Source organism: Thermobia domestica, chromosome 10 (genome assembly GCF_964235325.1).
Source record: "Thermobia domestica chromosome 10, izTheDome1.hap1.1, whole genome shotgun sequence".
Taxonomy (NCBI): domain Eukaryota; kingdom Metazoa; phylum Arthropoda; class Insecta; order Zygentoma; family Lepismatidae; genus Thermobia; species Thermobia domestica.
The window spans coordinates 219,123,940-219,145,662 of record NC_137463.1 but is presented as its reverse complement, the minus strand read 5'-3'; the positions used below and the strand labels follow the sequence as shown (position 1 = coordinate 219,145,662).

The window sequence follows — 21,723 nt, the reverse complement described above, 5'->3', positions numbered from 1 at the left end:
TTGTTTTAGGAATTTGTCTTGGGATTCTCGTATCTCCATTCGAAAGAAACTAATTTCTTAACTAATTATGTAATTAATTCTTAGAATGAAATAGGTTGTATTATGTAACTCGTGTATAAGTGCAGAACAGGTAGTGATAATAATAATCTTAGTAGTACAAATATAGCTGTTATTGTTGGAATTAGCTACGTTCGTAACATTATTGCCAACTAGTTGCTGCATCGTCCCAATTTCGTGTGGTGGTGGCGAATTTCAGAACTAAAGCAAGTGAATGAAAAAGGCAGAAGTCCTAAACGACACAAGTCCTAAAAGGCAGAAGTCCTAAACGCCAGAAGTCCTAAAAATCATATCGCGGCAGAAGTCCTAAACTGCAGAAGTCCTAAAATTTAGGGCTAGTGCCTATATTTTTAGGACTTCTGCCGTTTAGGACTTCTGGATGTCACCCGGTGCGATTATAGAAGCTGTCCATGTATTCTAAACGTAGATGGAATCACTTTGTAACTGAAAAAACACACTTCTTGTATTTGATACCACTTTCAGGTGAAATCTCTATTAATGGCGATAATGTAATATTTCTTATTACTCTTTCCACTGCAAAATTATTAATAGCTTTTCAGAAATTCAAATCTGTTTTCGAGACATTATTTACGTATGTGTCATTATCTTGATCCATCGTTCTTGTGCTAGCTTCACGAGTATAAAATAGTGAAAAATGGAAATGGTTACTGTTAAAAATCAAAGCTTAAGTAAATTTATAAAATAGTCAATGCAAATGTATCTGAATAACTCATAGTATTGTTTATAAAACAGGGAAGTGTTTGTCTAAAAAAAACAATCAAACAGAACTTCCACAAGTGAAGCACCATTAAGCATGATGTTGCGCTGAGAGTTATACAATTCAGTTTACAGCTTGAAAGAAACAAAAATAATCTTCCCTCTTTTTCCTCAGTTTCAAAATATACTTTTTCTGACTTTACATGTTTCCTTCGAAATAATCCAGAAATTGTCCAAATTCGCAAAAACCAACAGAAGATACAGCAACATGATGAATCCAAGGAATAGCAAATTTTTGTCTCTCATATCAGATTTTGAATGGATGAAATGATAGACCTTCACCTCCATGAAATAACTCAGTTTATAAATGTAATATTGAACGAAGGCAAGACCGATACACTGAGAAAAATCCGTTCTCCAGACAGCGGTATATTGTACAAATATACGGAATCCTAGTGCTTACTACAGAAATCAGTATGGAGCATGTGCTACATACACAGTGCCCTTAGATGTTACATAATGCAGTTGCAGGATATCTGACATCTAAAGTACGGTATCATAACATAATTGGTTCCCGCGAAAAGTTGTAGTGACGTTTATGGGAAATGACCAGCTTGGTTACTCGTGGCTCGCTGAGTGCAGTAGACGGTTGGTGGCGATTGGCTACCCTGTTACCACACCCCCAGTGACGAACATGTCCAAGCGCGGGAAGCCAACGACGTTATACCTTTTGGACTATAACAATTTTCCGTATATCACATGCATATACCTATGTTACATTCCTCAGCTATATGTTTTATACGTCCATCTGTATGTGAGATCATGACCGCCTATATTGTTTCATACGGAAAGCACGTATAGATAGAACACTTATACGGAAAGTATTATAAAACATGGTTTTCAGTCTGGTGTACCGGTACGTTAAGTCCAAAAACCACAGGAATTACGCATGTCGCCTACCTTTTTAAGTACGCCACTTACATTTTTTTCTTAGTGTACACATCATTATTTTACTTCATGTATTATTGTTTGAGAACTAAAAATGATGAGGTATTTTAAAAAATCATTCTTTTTACTAGGTGTTTCTTTTCAGTACATAATTTCAGATTTTGCTAGGAGCTGGGGCAAGATTGTCCATCGACATACGAGTTTTACGTTTTGTATTAGTATTATAGTATACAATTTATTGAAAATCATGTGATTCTCAAACCCAGGGGGGGCAGTTGCCCTCCTTACCCTTTTAAATGGCCCGCTGCTTCTTTCTCTCCAAAAACCTTGTTCTGATCTCAATACACGAAGATTTAATACTGGTTTTATTACTATTAAAAAGAAAATGTGTCGTAATACTCGTTCTGTTATAAAAGCTACCGTATATTTCGAATCCAAGGCAAAATTTTTGCCGCAATTTTGTGGTCCTACTGGGATTCGAAACCGTCTCCTACGCCAACATGTATACGAAACGCAACTTGTAATCTTAATATTATAATACAACATTATTCGTAATTACATGAAATCTATTACATTTAGAAACCATACATATTGTTTACACTTCTACTCTCTTCCGTTTTCTTCTTCTCCCGTTTTTAGAACAAATTCTGTTTTCATTAATTTCGTCATTTGTTTGCATACATTTTATTGCATTTTGTCTAGCGCAGTTGATTTACAATCGAAAAAGGCTGCATTTAATGTTTAGCTTGAATTTGATTCATATCATATCATAGAATTTACAAAATTATGAAGGAAATATTTATAATATGTTTAGTATTATTTAAAACCATAATTGTTACAGAACAAATAAGCTGCTTACATCTGTTATCTAATTTTCTGCGGCTGTGGATAGAGATTTGCTCATGTAGATTTCGATGCCGATATACGTACAAGTTGGGGCTGCGGTACGTAAGTGGATGATATCCACACAAACCTCTAGTTATTGACATAATTGTTATAATGTCGCATCACGAATACTTATTCAAGATGTATTATAAACCACTATCTGCACGTATCTCTGATGTCTGGTGCATTATTTTCATGGTTTCCATTACATTCGTCAGGGAAACCGAAAAAAAAAAACAGTTTCCCAAGCTCTTAACAAAAGCACCACTGTAGAAAAAGAGAGAATATATGTATTAAAAATGGTTGCGTCAATTAAACGCAATGACTCTTTGATACACGAGTTGTCTTAAGTTTGGACACAAGTCTGATGCTACCAACTCCATTGTAGTTTGGAGTGTTAAAATGGTAGTCGTTTAGTCAACTATGACATGGGGATGAGTCATTTCACTAACACACAATTAATGTTGTTTTATGTATAGTTGCCAAACAACTGGTTTTACATAAACATTTCTTTTTTATTGTACAGATATGATTCTTATGATGGATAATAAAGTGTAGCATAAATTATTTATAACTAGTTATGAGGTATGGAAATACAGTTGGCGACGAAGAGGAATATAGTGAATATAAGAATGACAGATGGCAGCACTTCTACTCATGAAAATGTTAGAAAATCCATAATGCCCACGAAACTATTTTCATGAAAATTTAAGGAAATATAACACATTGTTTGTTACTTGGTATAAATGTCAAGTGTACAGCGTAAAACTTTCCTTATAGCAAAAAATAAAATCCAATACGAATTCTCAATGTCAGTTATAATATTCTTGCAAGGTAAGTGTACGCTTAAAATTCCATATAATAGGTATATCCATATATTACATTGGATTTTCAGGCGGCTATGATACTTTTCTAAGTCATTGATCGACAAATAAAAGTTCTTCTAACCACAGAGTAATAATACCTAGGTACAGTTAAAATTATTAGTAAGTACAGAACAAATAATACAGAATCTCAATTGCCTGCATTCACCATGATAGCTGGAGTATTCTTACTTACACGTGGCATATATGACATTTAGAAAGTCTACCTATTTCCGCTTTCCTTCATTCCTTCCGCTAGTTCTGTAATTCCGCCGCAGTGCTATTTTCACACCGCTCAACACCATTTCTGTGTCAAATCGGTAATGGCAGACCAGGGGTACACTCTAAAAGGGTACTCAAGCTGATACCACTGGCCTGTATTATCATTTTTTTTTTCAGTGTACATTTTACTCACAATTATACAGATGCCTCTGGCAGACCGGTCACAACACAGAGATGTCCTTTGAATACCCAAGGAATGTTAGTCCTAAGATTTGGGAATGTCCACCACAGAACGTCCCATTTTTGCCTGTGAATGTCCTCTAGACGTTCTGTGGAAATCCATATGTTGGCTTATGCCCCGAATACGAGACTTTCTATTAGATCTTTCTGGGCTTGTTGCTTGATAGTCACAGGACAGTTCGTTAACATTCTAATATTGCGTTATGCACTGTCGGCTCTTGAAGGAAGTCAAGCTGATGAAAACTAGAATTACATGGCAAAGAGGACTCACCTAGTTTATTAATTATTGTATAAAATAACTGGGACATTGAGTGGATTTTCTTATTCCTTTAGCTTGCGGCTAGTCTTCCCCACGAGACGAGACAGGAAATGTGTCGAGTGTAGTGGGCAACAGTAGTTCGCAAAAGTCTTATGACTTTAAACACTGCTTTTAGTATTAAATGATTCATAGGATAAACACTATGTTTAATAAAGTGACTGTACAAATACAATAAAACACATTTATCAACATCTAAAGATATGCAAGCCGCTACACACTATACTCCAATAATAAATATGATTTATACGTTTTTATGTCACACTCTTTACAGACTTCTTGTGGCGCGGAACGATTCTGATAATTTCCAGGTGAAGATACGAAACGAGCCAAGAAAATATTTGAGACTAGATGGGAAAGAATTCTTGGCGAATCGAGATGAGACGAGATCTTATTTCTCGTCTCGTTGCGTTTCGTGGGCAACACCACTTGTAGCGATATAATTTTGAACTTTTGTCGATATGACATTCACGAGTCGCCACTGGTCCCATGACAGGCACATCCTATTCAAATCTAAGGAAAATCTTGTTCTGATTGTCCTGGAATGTGAATGGAACCTGTGGAACATCCAAAGAGTATTCCGTGGACATGTTGTGCTATGTGTTCTCTTAGAGCAACAAATTTAAACAAGAAATAACTTCGGAAGACTAAATTTTATTATTTTTTACTTTTTATTATTTAAAAAATCTTAATTCAACATGTTTCTACATTAAAATGTCTTACCTCGCCCGTCCTAATTCTCCTTCCAAGGACTGTAGCACTCTGCAACAGAAGAGGATTTCCTATGGGAGACACTCTCTTTTTCCCTTTGAAATTCACTAAGTGAAAAAATGGAACTGTTATCCAATGAGCTAATGTCTGTAACAATGCGACAAATCTTAGCAGTAACTCCATTTCAACTCTGAAATCAAAGAAAAACAAATAGTATGTTATTTGTTTATTTAAGAATTCATCACGAAGTAAAACACGTCTTTAGCTTCAAAATTATGCAAGCTTACTTTTAAAATATTGTTTCGACAAGGTATATTGTAAGAGTATATTTCCAATTTTCAAGCCTCGAAGGTGTTGGTATTCTTAAGATATGCAAGAGAAACATAGCCTAAGTAGCATTCTCCCTGGGTGAGTACTTAACGTCGTGGCTTCATAGCCGAGAGGTTCTTGGTTCGAAATACACCTCCGAAAGCTGTGATTTTTAAATTCCTCATTTTAGAAATGTTAAGAATTCTCTCGCTCCGCAATCATCTGATGTTTCAAAAAGACTTCACCTTAGTTCGACAACTGCGAGTGTAATGCTGCGAGAGGTGCGAATGAGAAACTTTGGAACTTATGCTTCAGAGAATCACAATTTTTCTCCGAATATGAATGCTGTCCAATCATTTGTTTCTGTAATTGTAACCTTGCATATAAGAATGTATCTCTCTCTGTCTCCATATTCGAATCTACTTCCCTCTGTCACAATGTTCGTCATGAGCTCACATGACGTGGCATGGGATCTAACCTCCTACTCTTGAAATCAGTTGTAAGCACTCTACTAGTGGACCATCGTGACTCCCTATAGGTTCGCTGTTAGTGGGCTGTGAATATTTAGACACTTTAAACGGGAAGTATAGACACAATACGAATATATTTCTAAATTTTTATGCCTCGAAAGTGTTGGTATTCTCGAGATATGTAAGAAAAATTGTTTTATGAAATAGCTTTTTCAGTGGGTGAGTGGTTCAAGTCGTGACTAATAAACAAAAGGTTCTTGGGTCGAAATCCGTCTCCAAAAGCTGTGATTTTTCAATTTCTCATTCTAGAAATGTTAAGGACTTTCTTTTGCTGTGCAATCATCTGATGCTTCAATAACACTTCTCCATCTCCTCGGATCCTGTGTCACCAATAGGCGACATGTGAATTATACATGATGTATACACTGAGTCCCTATGTTGCCTATAGGCGACATGCACTCAGCGGACAAATGACAAAGATATAAGAAAGAATAACTGAAAATTGTCTAACAGGGTATACAACCGAAGGTAACTATAATATTAGAACATAACATTTCTACCCAAAAAAATTGCTGGGACTGGGACCGAGGAGGTTAGGTCGACAACAACAGGTGTAATGCTCGCAAGTTCGAATGAGAAACTTTGATTCTTATGTTTCACGAAATCATAATTTCCTTCAGAATATGAATGCTGTCCGATCATTTGTTTCTCCAGATTCTAACCTTACATATGTGAATGTATCCCTCTCTCTCTTTCTCCCAATGTTGTCCGTCACGAACTCACATGGTTTGGGATCAAATACCTGACTCATGAAACGAGATGTAAGCCCCTACCAATGGCCATCGTAACAACCTATAAGTTTGTTTTTAATAGAATATGGATATTGAGGCACTTGTACTTTATTTTACTTTTTTTTTCTTACAAAAATACACATAAACACCCAACCAACAATGCATCGTGGACACAAACACAGTGTTGTCCACCACAAACTTATTTGGCCTTAGATCGAACCAGGGACCCAACGTACCAGCGGTAAGCACACTATCACTGAGCCACCGTGCCCTTCATTATCGAAGATTCTGTTCTTGATTCTATTTAGTGATGGCTCTATATATAGAAAATCTGAAAAAGTCAAAAGACTCTAAGACTTTGTCAATGTTCTAACGGAAACCGATAACTGTCCCTGATATTGGCTGTGAGATTTCTACTTCTGAAGTTATGTTCTACTGTTTTGTGTTCTCTAGGAAATATTCTGTTGGATCTCTAAGCACATATGTTTTCACAGTATCCCTCACCTTTGCAGGATAAAAACCTCAATCGATCTAAGATTATTATCCAAGTTTATGAACTCTTTACTGAGCGGGGGCGCGGTGGCTCAGTGGTAGAGCGTTCACCTCTGGTGCTTGGGGTCCCGGGTTCGATCCCAGCCCCCGCCAAGTGAACTTTGTGGTGGACAAACACCGTGCTCGTGGGTTTTCTCGGGGTACTCCCGTTTCCTCCCACTTTCTTCATTCCACCATTTCACTCATCTCTCATTATCACCGTCTCCTTTAGCCTAACCGGCATAACCGTGGGACGTAAAACTCAAAGATTTCATTTCATTTTCTTTACTGAGCACCACTGTGCTCTGTACTTCCTATTTGTACCTTCTGAACCGATCTTCCATCCTACAACTCGCAGGCATGTATCCCCTATCCCCTTTGCATGTGTACCCTATGAACACAGACTTCCCCTATCGTAGAAATGACCTTTGTTGGTGTTGTATTATGTCTTTTGAAAAGGATAAAGCCTCTCTGTTGAGAAATATCTATTAGATGTGCAGTGCACCGTTTTATTCTATAGGTATTTGCGAGTAAATTTTCAGGAAATATCGATTCTTGTTACAATGAATGAATATACACAAAACATTTGTTATGTACATACATAATTTCTTCGTTCCTTTTTTGTCCTTTTTTCCACTTTTTAATTTATCTAATCTATTTATTATTTAATCTATTTATGTATATGTACAGTGATTATTTTAGGGGGATCCGGGAGGATTGCCCCCGGGGCATATTCCTAACTGAGCTCAACATGGGATATCAGCGTTTTTGCAGTATTAGTTTCCCCTCCGTGTACTGAAAGTTCTTCCCCGGGGAAAATCTGAAATTGAAATGAAATGAAGTCTTTCAGTTTAACGTCCCACGTTTATTCCCTTTAGGCTAAGGGAGTCGGATGATTAAAGCTTGTGAATGAAGATACAGGAATTGGTGGAGTGAAAAGTGGGAGGAAATGGGAGTACGCCGGGAAAACCTACCGACACGATGTTGTCGACCAAAACTTACTTGGCCAAGGATTGAATCAGGAAGCCTACGCACCAGAGGAAACCGCTCTACCACTGACCCACTGTGCTACCCAAAAATCTGAAATTATCACAGTATACATGTTTTCAAGGTGTTTCAAAACAACACCGACAACATTTGAGAGATGATTCCTGACACCAAGGTAAGGCAGAAAGTATAGAGCAACCTAGGTGCAGAAATCCGTCGGAGTTAATAGGCTGTCAAAAAATGAATTTTAAAATTCCATTACTACTGTAGGACCTACCGTAGTCGGGTCAAGACTTCACTTAGGATCTAATATGTGCGCTATTCAAAAATGCATGTTTCAGAATCCTGCGGTGGTCACGCAACAATTTTACAGAGGGAATTTGGCTATGGACATATAATTTGAAGTAACTACTCATCAACTACCTCTATAAAAATTGTTGCAGAAGTACCACAAGATTCTGAAACTTGGATATTTGGATAGATCACATATTAGTTTCTAAGTGAAGTCTTGACCCGACTACGGTAGCCCATAGTTTTGGAGCTATAGGCCTTAAAATTTCATTTTTTTTTCATGTTTTCGGCAGCCTATTACTCCGAAAGGACGGATTTCTGCACCCAGGTTGGTCTATACTTTTTGTCTTATCTTGGTGTCAAGAACCACCTCCCAAACGTTGTCGATGTTGTTTTGAAACACCTTGTATGTGTACAGTACACGACAGTATGTAATTAAATAAAAGAAGAAATTTCTATTGAAGAAAAAACAAACATTAGGGGTTTGTAAAATAGAGAAGTTTTGAGTAAATTTGGTGTATTAAAAAGTATTTTAATAAAATAATAATAGCAATAATAGGTTCCTGTGCCCCAAATGATCAATCACGTACACTCTAATGTTTTTCAATATCCCTTTTCCCCAAAAACAATATAGACCTCGCTGAATGGTTCTGATGCCCAAACTCGTTCTCCCAGATAACAAACTTAGTTAATTGTGTTTGTTCTAGATAGTGTTGTCCACGAGACGAGACGAGACAGCTCTTCCAATGTAAAAAGATATACTTTTCGGGACGAGACGGCTCTTTCACTACACCTCTTCGAGATGAGATAGTCCCAAATCTCTTCACGTGGACAACATTGATTGGGACAACGCGGAGACTTCCTCATAATGATTACACTTCGTGAACATTATGGTTCACTGATTTCTCCTCTCCAAGACGTCTCGCTCAAAGAACCAGTCACTAATTGATTGCAAACTAGATTTTTTATCTGATCTCAAACGTGGTCGCTAGAACTGACAATGGCCTTGGTCGCGAACTGGAATGACGACAAACTGCACGGAATCCTAATGAACAATTGTGTGCTAATTGATTCGAAAGAATATATTGTATTAAGGAAATATCGAAGATGAAGAAAGGAAAATGTTTATTTCTATAAGTAGCAAAGTGAGCATGATCTTCCAGAAAATGTTTTTCTTGGGGGGAGGCAAAACAAAATGCGAGGGAGCTGCACTGGGACACTATTTTGTTATACTAGCAATAGCAATTTAAATTTTCTTAGCTCCGTAGTCGGAGGGGGGCGGTTGGTCAGCTTCCAAAAGTATGTCTGAAAGAAACGCTGTTAGTAACCAATACGAAATTCTGTGTTTGGCAGACTCTAGATATGTGAAATGTATCTAGGTGACACTACTTCATAGTTGCGTGTATCTGTCGTGATCACCCTCGAGAAAAAAATCTATGTGGAGTGGCGTAGTAAATGGGGGTGGATTGCACTGCGTAGCAATCTGGAAGAAGCGACAGAAATAGGGATCAAACTTTATAAAAAGATGAAATTTTCAAAATTTTGAGTATTGGCAATATTTTAAAATTGTCACCTACACTCATTTTTTTTTTTCCTATGGTTCAAACTTCAATGGCTTAATGAGTGTCTTGCTGATAGGCTTGTCAGTAATTCGTGTTACACTTTGTTACTTCCTGCTCGTAAATCTAATTAGCCAACTTGGAATCTGGTTTCGTGGTCCCGTGTAACGTCGTCGCAAACGCTCTCGCCTTTGGTGCGAGCAGTCCCGGATTCGATTCCCGGTGAGGACACCCGATCGAAAAAGTGCCAGCCATCCTGAGTGAGATTTTCGTCATTCACACCGGCAAATGCCGGGATGGTATCTAACATACAGGTCTCAGCCGCTTCCTTCCTTCCACAATCTTTTCTTCCTTTCCTTTCCTTGGTTAGTGTAATCGCCGAGGGACATCATCCCTCGTAAATGACGGGCTAACATGATCATAGATGCCTAAAGCCCAGAAATCTATTTCCTAATCCTAACCCTAATCGTGGAACCTGTTTTCAGCTGGTGATTGTAATTGAATATAATAATTACAGTGTGTTAAATGTGAATTTGGTGCTATTAAATGTTACTATATTCGTTGCTATTAGTATTAATTAAGGTTAGACTGTAATTGAATAACATAAGTAAAGGTAGTTCTGCATTGAAAAAAATGAAATGAAATCTGTAAGTTTTACGTCCCACGGTTATGCCGGTTAGGCTAAAAAAGACGGCGATGATGGAAAATGAATGAAATGAAGAAAGTTGGAGGAAACTGGAGAACCCCGAAAAAACCCACGGGCACGGTGTTTGTCCACCACAAAGTCCACACGGCGCGAGCTGGGATCGAACCAGGGACCCAAAGCACCGGAGGTGAACGCTCTACCACTGAGCCACCGCGCCACACCACAACAGCATAGCAACAAAATAAACGAGGAAAGACCTCAGTATGAACAATGTAAGAAGTTAAGTCAAAATTGGGGATAATTTTTGACCTACCCTCGTATTTTCCTAAAGGAACTGAAGCTATTCAAAGGCAAAGTCCTAACGTACTTACTGCTACTGGAAGTACGATTGGTAATGAGAATTTAGAATATGAAACGCATTTTAGTCAAGAAGCAGAGCCTGAACATCTAAATGGCATTAATAAGCGTGAAAGAACAACGATTTCAGAACAAATTACGGTTACCAAAGAATGCGAATATCAAAATAACCACCTATACTCAGATGACTCCGACGACGAATGTGATCAAACACCTTTCGTTAACTTAAAGATATGGGTGAATAGCCTTGAAATTAACGAAGATAATCTCAGGATACTACTTGTTCACTTAAGGCTTTAACGTAGTTCGACCATATTGTAACATGACGAAAATTAATTGGTAAAAGGAAAAGAATATTTAATTAATAATCACCATAACCTTTCGTAAATTATTAATATTTTTAATAAAAAATAAAATTCAAATCTCAAACTGGTGCTGCAGGTCTTTCACATATCTTCAAAACAATTAAGAAAATCATGTAACAACATAAAACTACATGCAAACAAAACATTCCTGCTAATAAGGAATAAAAATGAAATGAAATCTTTAAGTTTTATGTCCACGGTTATGCCGACTAGGCTAAAGGAGACGGTAATGATGAGAAATGAACAAAATGGTGGAATGAAAAAGTGGCAGAAACGGGAGAACCCCGAAATATCATCATACGATGTTTGTCCGCCACAAACTTCACTTGATGCGAGCTGAGATCATACCAAGGACCACAAGCACCAGAGGTGAACAAGCAATCACTGAACGTTCAATCATACATTACTTGCAATTATCTGAGATTAATAGTTAGTTCATTAAAAGCACATACTCAATAGCCATCGTAATTAAGGTATGTTCATTAGTTTCTGAACTACAAAAATGGGTATACGCATAGTGTCAGCGTCTGGGCTCGATTCCAATTAGGGAGATATGACATGGTTGTGGTTTTGCCTATGTTGCTCGTCAAGGAGATTCAACCAAAAGGGGAAAAGCAAATTGATTCGGGATGGGTTTTACCGTACTCTACCAAATTGAGAGAAGAATCTGCGCTCATGGATGGTTTATTATTCTTTAAAAGAAGCTCTGTTACGTTCTCGCTGCAAATTGTTACCACATATAAGAGCTACCAAATCTGCTTTTGGCTTGATGCACACTTTCAATCCAAAAGTGGCAAACCATGAGTCCAGTGCTCCGCATCTCGATAGCTTTGAGCAGTGAAATATTTCGGAAATTCGAATCAACTGATGAAAGACAAGCGACAATTAAGAACAAAATGTTATTGTAACAGAAGAGGGATATTCTCAGGGCTGTAGTCGAGGGTACACGCCGTATACCCTCTGCTTAATCTTATTCATTAGAGTGTATCCTCTGCTTCAAAGCGTATAGTACTTTCTACTTTTGTTTCGGTTATATTTATTTATTTAAATGGGCTATGACTCTAATGATAAAACGGCGTCGAGATGTGGAGCCTCCATCTCCCAGCTCCACGGTCCTCCATGTTGGGGATTGTGTTGAGCTGATCACCCGGCATTTAAAACCAGGGATCGAGTATAATAGAAAGATAAGCCTCTGATATGGACCAGTTCTTTTAAATACCAACTTTGCTATTGGTCTGTTTATGATAAATGGATTTGTGGTTTTAAGACGTATGGACCCAGAGCCATGGGACGGAGGAGTAAAGCGCATGGAATGGTTGGTGGGAGTCTTTGGAAGTGGTGATTTAAGTAAGAAGTGTCATCAAGAAGATGGCATGAAATGCTTTTAGACTATAAAACTGTAATGTAGCTTTTATATTTTAACTGAATTAATACATGCGTTTTACAATGATCATTAAAAATGCCTTCTATGTCTTTTATGACAATCATACATGATCACAAAACAACGTGTACCCTCTGAAAATTTTAGGACTACAGCACTGGATATTCTTATCCAGAGGTTCGACATAACGAAGTTACTGGCTAAACAGAATTTAACATTTCTAGGATACCGTGTAATTGTTGAAGAGGCTGTCAGTAGCGGAAACGCGAGGATTCTTTCAAGAGCTGTTGAGTATGTTGGTAAAAATACGATCCGGTCATGGGTGCGTACTTCACAAAGGTCAACATGGAGAAGAATATGACAGTTTTCTACTTGTCACTGAACATTCAGAATGAATTTATCAGCGTGTTGAGGGAGTAAGTGCGTACATGGAAACATGTAGGAAAGTGAGGCTTGAGAGTTGCGACCGCTAGAGCAGTCGCGAGAGGGTTTTATGAAGGGTCGCGACCGCTAGGGAAGTCGCGAGAAGGTTTCATGAGTGTCGCGAATATAAGCGGAAAAGATAAATATAATTAGAACCTAATACCGCAAAATATTTTTAAATATTATTTTGAAGTTTATTCTGATAGGGATATTTTTATTTTTTTACATACTGTTAAGAGCAACAAAAAAGAGGTCTACAAAACATTTTCAATAGGTGCAGAGTTGTTTAAAAATCAATTTAAATGAAAGAGGTACGATTGAAAACTAATCAGAACTGCATATTGAAATAGCAGAAAAATACAAATGCAACGAAACCTGCTTAGTGAAAGCTAATGAGATACCTGAGCATGGTGTGATTTCATCAATGTCCGGTTCAATCTTCGTGACGCACATTATCAAGTCATTTTAAATATTCAATAACTTTTTTTGAACAACTATCCAAGTTTTTTAACCAAAATTAGAAATCACTTTTTTTTTATCATATGACCTAAAAATAAGAGAGTTATGAAGTTTTAAAATTTTCAAATAGCCTCCATTTTGGAACAGTATGAGGATCGGATTGGATTGAATATTTGTAATATGAATGAACTGACCAAATTTAGTTTTAATCCACTCGCTTCTAGGGAAGTTACTATGTCCACTATATACAATAAATGTATTCTACTATAGAAATAGAAATAGAAATAGATGGATATCGTGAGATCTCCGCAATAGGTATATTAAAAATCCCCCACAATCTTATTACAAACCAGAAATTATAAGGGGGTCGCTGGCAAGTTGATGTAGTAAAATGGGCGTCGAAATAGGAATTAGGTGAAGAACCACTGATTTCGTGTAAAGTAAATGCATTCTAAAAAACATGTGAAGAAAAACTAGAAATTGTGTTCTCATATCACTGTGTTCATTTAAATCTCATAATTTGTGTATGCTTCGAAAATTTTAGGATATATACGCTGTAAATATAATAATAAACTCTGAAGAGAAGTTCTTGAAACGTAAAGTACTCTCTCCATATTATATTTTCACCAACAAAGCTTCTGATACATCTTCAGTATATGTTTGAAAGTGTTCTCTTTTATTGTATTGTTAGTGCATATTTTAACACATTTAACAGCATAGCTGCATGCATATTTCATGAATTTTAAGTGAATAAAAATCCGTCGTCTACAATCAACCATCTTCTGTAGCCTACAGGACAGACTGTAGAACGTTAAAATAAAGTTTTCATTAATTCCAATTTATTTTAATAAAAGAAAAAAACATACGTAGTTATTGCACACCTTATGTGGTAATGTGCATTCCTTCTAACACGTGGTCTAAATCATCATTAACAAGTTGTAATCAAGTTTCGTGCGAAGGTCATCTTCTCTTACAAGAAGCAGAAGAAGAAAGACCGGGTCTTTTTCCTGGGAAACTACCTGTTAGTTTAAAATAAAATATCAGTAGTTTACAGACTCTGGCTTGTTATGTAATTATTCTCAATGCACGAGACAAAAAAATACTTGCTGAAAGCACTGTATTTTATTCTCTCGGAGGATTAATTTATTTTTCAGTGCATTATGCCTTTTGTTATGTCCAGGAACTTCAATAATTTAATTTACTTTTTATTAGCCATCGGTTACGATTATTCGTGATTTTATCGTTTAAACGACAGTACCTGGTTTTTCAACACTATAAAAAGTTTGTTCTTTGCATGATAAATACTTGAAAGACATAAATGAATTAGTTTTACACCTAGAGAAAAATATTAGGCTATAGAAATTGCCGTCTTTCCCCTTTTAGAAGCTGAATATTCTAACATGCGCATGCATATATCCACTTGTTCTCAAGTTTTAATTTCCTAAAATGACGGGCTTGTGAGAGACTCAATTTTAAGCATACACTTAAAACCAACCTTTTTTCCTTTAGAAAAGTATTTTATTGAAAGGAACGTGACGAAAACGATGCTCAATTCGAATGCTACCTAGGAATCGCGGTGACTCAACGGTAGAGCGTTTACCTGTGGTGTTTAGGTCTCTGGTTCAATCCCAGCTCGCGCCAAGTGAACTATATGGTGAACAAATACCGAGTGCGTGGGTTTCTTCGAGGTTCTCCCGTTTTCTCACATTTTTTTCATTCTACCATTTCATTAATTTCTTATCATCACCGTCCTCTTTAGCGTAGCCGGCATAACGCGGAATGTAAAACTCAAAAGATAGGTTTCAAGTGCTATGTTGGAAAATTCGTTTCAAACGGTGTAGCCGTTTCCCTGTGAAGATGAGACAACGTCAGTTTGAATGTGGAGAAAAACATATTGAAATTGCCCTCATAAAAGCTGAATTTTCTAAAACTCTGGGGCACGTGTCCAATTACCTTTAATGATAATTTTATATACTGATTCAATACCGTATTGTTTATTAATTAAGAAGCTCGAAACACTCTATTTCCAGCATAATTTTTGAACCTCTCTTCGTCTCTTGGTATATGCAATTTAATCAAAGTGAAATAATAAAGTCTGGTAAAGACAATAAAGAGGATCACACAAAATGTTTTCAGCTATGTAATATGGATAGCCACCATCAAAGTCACCGTTACCCATGAAGACGTTAACATATTGACTCCATTAACGAACTCGGTTGAGATAATCGCTCTAGCTACCTATTGCAAAAAAAAGAAAAGAAAAAGAAAGAAAGAAAGAAAAACAGAAATTAAATTAAATCAGTTTGCTTTCCACGGCTATGCCGGTTAGGCTAAAGGAGACGGTGATGATGAGAAATGAATGAAAAGGTGGAATGAAGAAAGTGGGGGAACCCCGAGAAAACCCACGCACAAGGTGTTTGTCAAAAGCAGAATTGAAAATCTTGCTTACGAAATAAAATGAAATCTTTGAGTTTTAACATCCCGTGATTATGCCCTTTAGGCTAAGGTAGACGATGACTAAGGCGAGATAATGATGACTGAAGAATTTATGGACTGATAATGTGGGAGGAAACGAGTATCCCGAGAAAACTCACGGACACAATTTTGTTCATTCTGGGGATCGAATCAGGGATCCCACGCACCAGAGGTAACCACTCTACCACTGAGCCACCGTGCCCCGAAAAAAATGTTGTTTAGGTTACATATGTGGGATATGGGACATAGATAGCCACCATTAAAATTGCCATTATCCATTAGTATGTCTATGAATTGATCCTATTAACAAACTTGGATGAGATAATAGCTATTTCAAATACACAGAGTTCAAACATTCACTCCTATTCAAAAGCTAACGTACAAAGTAATGGACGGACGGACGAATGGAAGTACAAACATCACAATCTTGTAAGTCTTATTGATCCTAATAAGAACTCAGTTCGACGTGTGTAGTAAACTGCTTTCTAACAATTCATTTTCAACGGTTCAACTGTTTTCCTGTAATGCAATTATAAACAAGTCCACACGCCTTTGGCGCGGGAGACCCGGGTTCGATTTCCGGCGTGAACTCATGTGGTTCGGATTCCACGTTAATTAGTAGGTCCACTTCTCATATAGCCTCGCTGCTAAAAAGGGACGTTAAACTCAAAATCAACTCAACTCAACTCATTTTTATTTATAGAGATATGTGTAAATGGATACCTCTATGTAACGAAGGCACAATTACTCAGTTCATGTGCAGGTGGTATCACTAATCCTAATTCTAAATCTACCCTTTCACTCTAGCTTTCTGATTCCCCGTATACCCTTTGGAACTATTGAGGGAAAGGAGTGAACTCCTTGCAATACTATTAATATCTTTATGTTCTGTCTAGCTATATTAAGATAAATGGGCTAGAACCAGCCTTCATTAGAATACATAAAATATAGTATAATTACAAACTAAACCAACTTCTCTTATCAGCAGTAAAATGTCAGAAGGGCATTACGACCACGTGCAGACTGAGTCAATAAGCCAATTTCCACTTATACAAAGGGTTAGCCATTTCTGCCATTATTACCAGGAGGAACATGATAACTGATTTCCTTTTCCGTTGAATTAATGTCACTAGGTATTGACCTTCGAAGAAAGAAGTTCATTTTGTTTCCGTGGAAAGTTAAATACAATTTTGTTCTACAAAAACTCTGAGTAGATGAATACAAGCGCTTCTGCATCAGTTGTTTCTTCCAAGCACACTTTGCTTCTCTCCCCGGAGCTAAAATAAATGAATTTGCGGCTATATGACACTATTGTAAAGGACACGTCTTTTAGTAATTTAATAAGAGAGATTGTCTGTTTGGCCAATCGTGTTAGGCTAGCCGTATACACTAATAATTCTTTCACATTAAGGTAGCGATTTGTCGTCGCCGCTCGCGGCAAACTGCCGCCTAATGAGAAAGGGCTGTAATTCGAGGCATAGTACAAACATGAAACTGAACAACAAAGAAAACTGCGTATTTCACACTTACCCGAGCACGTGCTAGACAAGAAAAACTCCCTAACTTTGGAACTGAGACACACACACACGCTCAGACCTCTTTTCGCATCCTCTCCTGTCTGGCTCTGTCTCTACTTGGCTATCCTGTCCTCTGGTCAATGTGCGGTCAGCTTTAAAGTTCACATTCGGACATTTCTTTGATTATATTAAAATAGTATCCATATAGCCGACTCATATTTTTGACAAAAAGAACAGTGACGTCCTCCACTCAAAATATCATTTAAAATTTGAGAGAGAGACATCGCTATTTTTTAAAAATGATATCATTCCCTTAGGTGCAACACATATTTTTTCAGGGTCTGAAAGTGATGGCAACATTGTCAAAAAATAAAATAAAATAAAATAATAAAGTTGAAAAAACTTGTTTTTCTCACAGTATTTTTTGTACCATTTTAGGACGCTCAATGTCAAAACTTTCAATCCAACTTAATATTTAAAAATAGTACTTTAAAACGCTCCTTGTAGTACCGAACCTCGTTTTGCAATTATCATCAATTATCATCAAACAATTTGCGTTATTATTTATTTTTGTAACAAAAGATCAAATTGATATTTTATATGTAATTGCAAATTGTTTTTTTCCAATCCGTAATTTTGGTTGCAATTGAATCTTGTAACTTCAAGAATCACGAAATCAAAGCTTAAATGTACAAAAATAAAGTTTAACAGTTGAAAAACAAAAACACATTTAAATTAAGAGAAAAAAGATACTTGAATTATAGTTATATCAATGTGTTTTCATTTCACATAGGGTAACTGATGCGAATATCGCCACGAATTCGGAATATTCAAAATATTTCATTCATCTTCAACAACAAAAAATAAATAAATAAATAAATAAATAAATTTTACATCAAATACCTAGGACCATATAGTAAAATATTAACTAGTTGAATTTTCAATATGGGAAAGCAGTCACAGTTTATTGATGTTTTTGTCACAATAGGCAAAACGGCGATATTGTAGGCATCTGAACATAAGATCGCCACACAAATATCAAGATTTACAAAGTAGATACATACATTTGAAATAGCATTTTCAGGAGTTGCAGCTCTGTACCATACTCTAGCAAAAAATCTAGGGAACTGTTGCTTGCTTAATGATTTTCCAAGATACATTCGTCGAAACGTGTCTGTGGCTGCATTCCATGCTACATTGAGGGATTTGAAACAACTCACATCAAGTGGTTGCAGTTCGTCACTGCAATGTGAGAGAAGACAGAGCATCACAATATCAAACTTGACAGCCAATTCAAGCGCAGATACATCAAAGTGACTGCAATGTCCGTTGGCGATATTGCCAATCACGAGTATATGGCGATATTGTCTGCATTATACTATTTTAGTTATTCTACTAAACTTCTACTAATGAAAGGAAATACATTTTCTTCATCACCTGCAATGAGCTAAAGTAGCACGTGACGGAAACGTATATTACAGACCTATGTCTATAAACCAAAGTGAATAGGAGAGTACTTACTAAAAAAAATCTTGAAAATTGATTATGTTTTTGTGGCTTCAAAGCACACAGTGTGTCTTTTTCATAAGGGCCCAGGCGAACTAAAGGAACGAGAATTTTCCGAAAACGCGTCAGTATGTACCAACAGACAACCAACAAATATTTGCAGAAGAAAATAGCTCTTCAACAGTGTAGGTAACTTCTTAAACTAAAATTTTCCGTATCAGTGGCGATATTGTCAACATGGCGATATTCGCCTCAGTTACCCTATATATGTCTGAGTAAACGTATTTACTATATGTATTTTTATTTCAACATCTAAAGCAATAAGGTACACATAAATATTCTCTCTGATAATGAGAGCAAATCGGAAACCAAACACTATATGATTTGCGATAATTGATTTGATTTTCGTCGCTGTCTTCGTTGATTGGAATATTTCCAACTTTAGAGTCTATTTTAAATAGGTCAATTACGTAAGAGAAAGGAAAATCGTGAACTCTGGCAAAGAAATGTTCGAAATGTTCATCTTGAGGGTATTAAATAGGTTTAAAAGCTGTGAAAAACACTTTTTACCAGTTTTATTATTATTTTTTTTTTAAACCACGTTTCCATCATTTTCAGACCCTGAAAAAAAGTTATACCTAAGGATATTACAACATTTTGAACAAAAACACTCAGCGACGTGTCCCCTCAAAAAATTTAAATGCAACGACATATATATATATATATAATCACATAGCCATAGTTTGATAATATGGAAACAAGGCCTGATAGAATAGTCAAAAAATTAAGTTCTTTTCAACTTTCAACACACACACACACAAAAAAAAAAACAAGAAAATACTCATCGTTTTTTATAATGTACGCATTTACATCTACATAGTGTCTACAATCTGTGAAACTTTTCAAATTATTTGAACCACCCCCACCAGAATTTTTAAAAATATTAAATTTCGAACATGTATGATGCGGTAATTCGGTAAAGAGTAGGGGTGCGGATGAAAACATTTTTGGGGGTGGTTTTAGGTTAAAACTAACATGTTGAGTCAATAACGACCCAATTAGGATGAAGGGCCAATTTCACTATCTTATTAGAAAAGGCACTTCCTCTCAGAATACCGCAGGCAACAGCCCTTTCTGTGTTTCGTTGAGAACAAATAAAATCAAATCTTCATCATACTTATTCGGCTATCGTTTGCAGGTCATTTGTCGCAAGCTACAAGCTGCCATATATTAGTGTACCTTGCTAATCTCTTAAACTGACTTCTGAAATATAAATGTTAATATTAGTTCTTCTTCTTTCCCTTCCTTTCTCATCTTCTACTTCTTCTTTCATTACATTCCTAATAGCAGAAATTACTCTTACCGGTATCTTTCTTCTCGTTTGAACTTTATCCACTACTGCTTTTCTTTCACTTACTTTCGATAACACTTTTTCATTGAATTTTACTCCACTCCGCAAATTTTATGCACTCTTCTATATATTCGCATTTTGAACGCTCCCAATCAAATTTTGTCGCTCTCCGTAATGTTATACCTCTTTCCTGTAAATTACGATATTTCATTTGATGGATCTTTCATTAACTATTTATTTAATGTGCCATAAAATTTACTTCTTTATTTTTCATCCTAATGGTTTCTTTCTGCGTTCCGATCTACATTTTATTTCCCAGTTTCATTACACTTCTTCATAAACGATGCTAAAACCTAACACTAGTAACCTATTCTAATTTCCACTCTCCCAAAGACGAAACGGTGGCTCGGTAATAGAACTCTCATCTCTGTTGGGAGGTGTCCCCGGTTAGCTCCCAGGCAATGTAAGTGTGTGATGGGTAACACCGTGTCCATGGGTTTTCTTCGGTTTCTCCCGTTTCCTTCCATATTCTTACTTCATCAATTCATTCATTTTCATTAGTCATCTGTCTCCTTAATCTACAAAGTATATTCGTGGGACGTAGAACAAGAAATCTCATTTCAATTTCTCCAATTCAATTTACACATTTAGCATTTTCTTTCGTTCCAATCATCATTGTTTCCCATTCTTTTGATGTTTATTTTTATATCGTATTCTTCGCATCTTTTCTTCAAATTTTCTAAGATTGTGTTAATTCTCGTTTCAGATTTCGTTATAAAGACCATACTATCTGCAAAAATAGCACACTTAACTCTTTTACCACTTACCGAAATACCACCTCCTCAACTAGGTAGATGGAGAATGTTGGAGAAATAACATTCCTTAAATAATTACACCTTCTTTTAATTCCTTCAACAATACGCAATAGTGTGGAACGATAACATGTATATGTTGTTACGGACAATGGTCCGGTACGAAAGATACTACTGTTTGGTGGCACACTTATGCTCTTAAATTTTGTGGACATACATGTATATTTAGGCTGTTAAGTTATAATAAGTTAGAACGCCATCAATTTTAAATGTTTTTTTTTTTTGTGATATTGAACAAAGCAGTGGCGTATTTAGAATTTGGTTTCGGGGGGGCTATGCACAACACGTGAATAAGCAATTACATTTTTCCTTAGAAATGGTAAGGAGGATCACTGTTGTACGTGGATTTTTGGGGGGGGGATTGAGCCCGATAGCCACTCCCTAAATACGCCACTTCAACAAAGAAATAAGTATTAAGGATCTTCACTACAGCGAAATTAAACTACCGCTAATTTTAGAGTTTTTCTGTAATAT

General features: G+C 36.5%; 1 protein-coding gene across 2 annotated transcripts in view; it reads right to left on the bottom strand.

The window, feature by feature from the left end:
* Positions 1 to 21,723, bottom strand: part of LOC145662997 (fatty-acid amide hydrolase 2-A-like) — a 124,387-nt gene that overhangs the window by 81,686 nt on the left and 20,978 nt on the right. For both annotated transcript variants that reach the window (XM_081729108.1, XM_081729107.1), the window contains exon 2: positions 4,972 to 5,149. In XM_081729108.1, coding sequence (XP_081585234.1) covers positions 4,972 to 5,142 — 171 coding nt within the window. In that variant the 5' untranslated portion in view covers positions 5,143 to 5,149. The remainder of the gene's footprint in view (positions 1 to 4,971; positions 5,150 to 21,723) is intronic.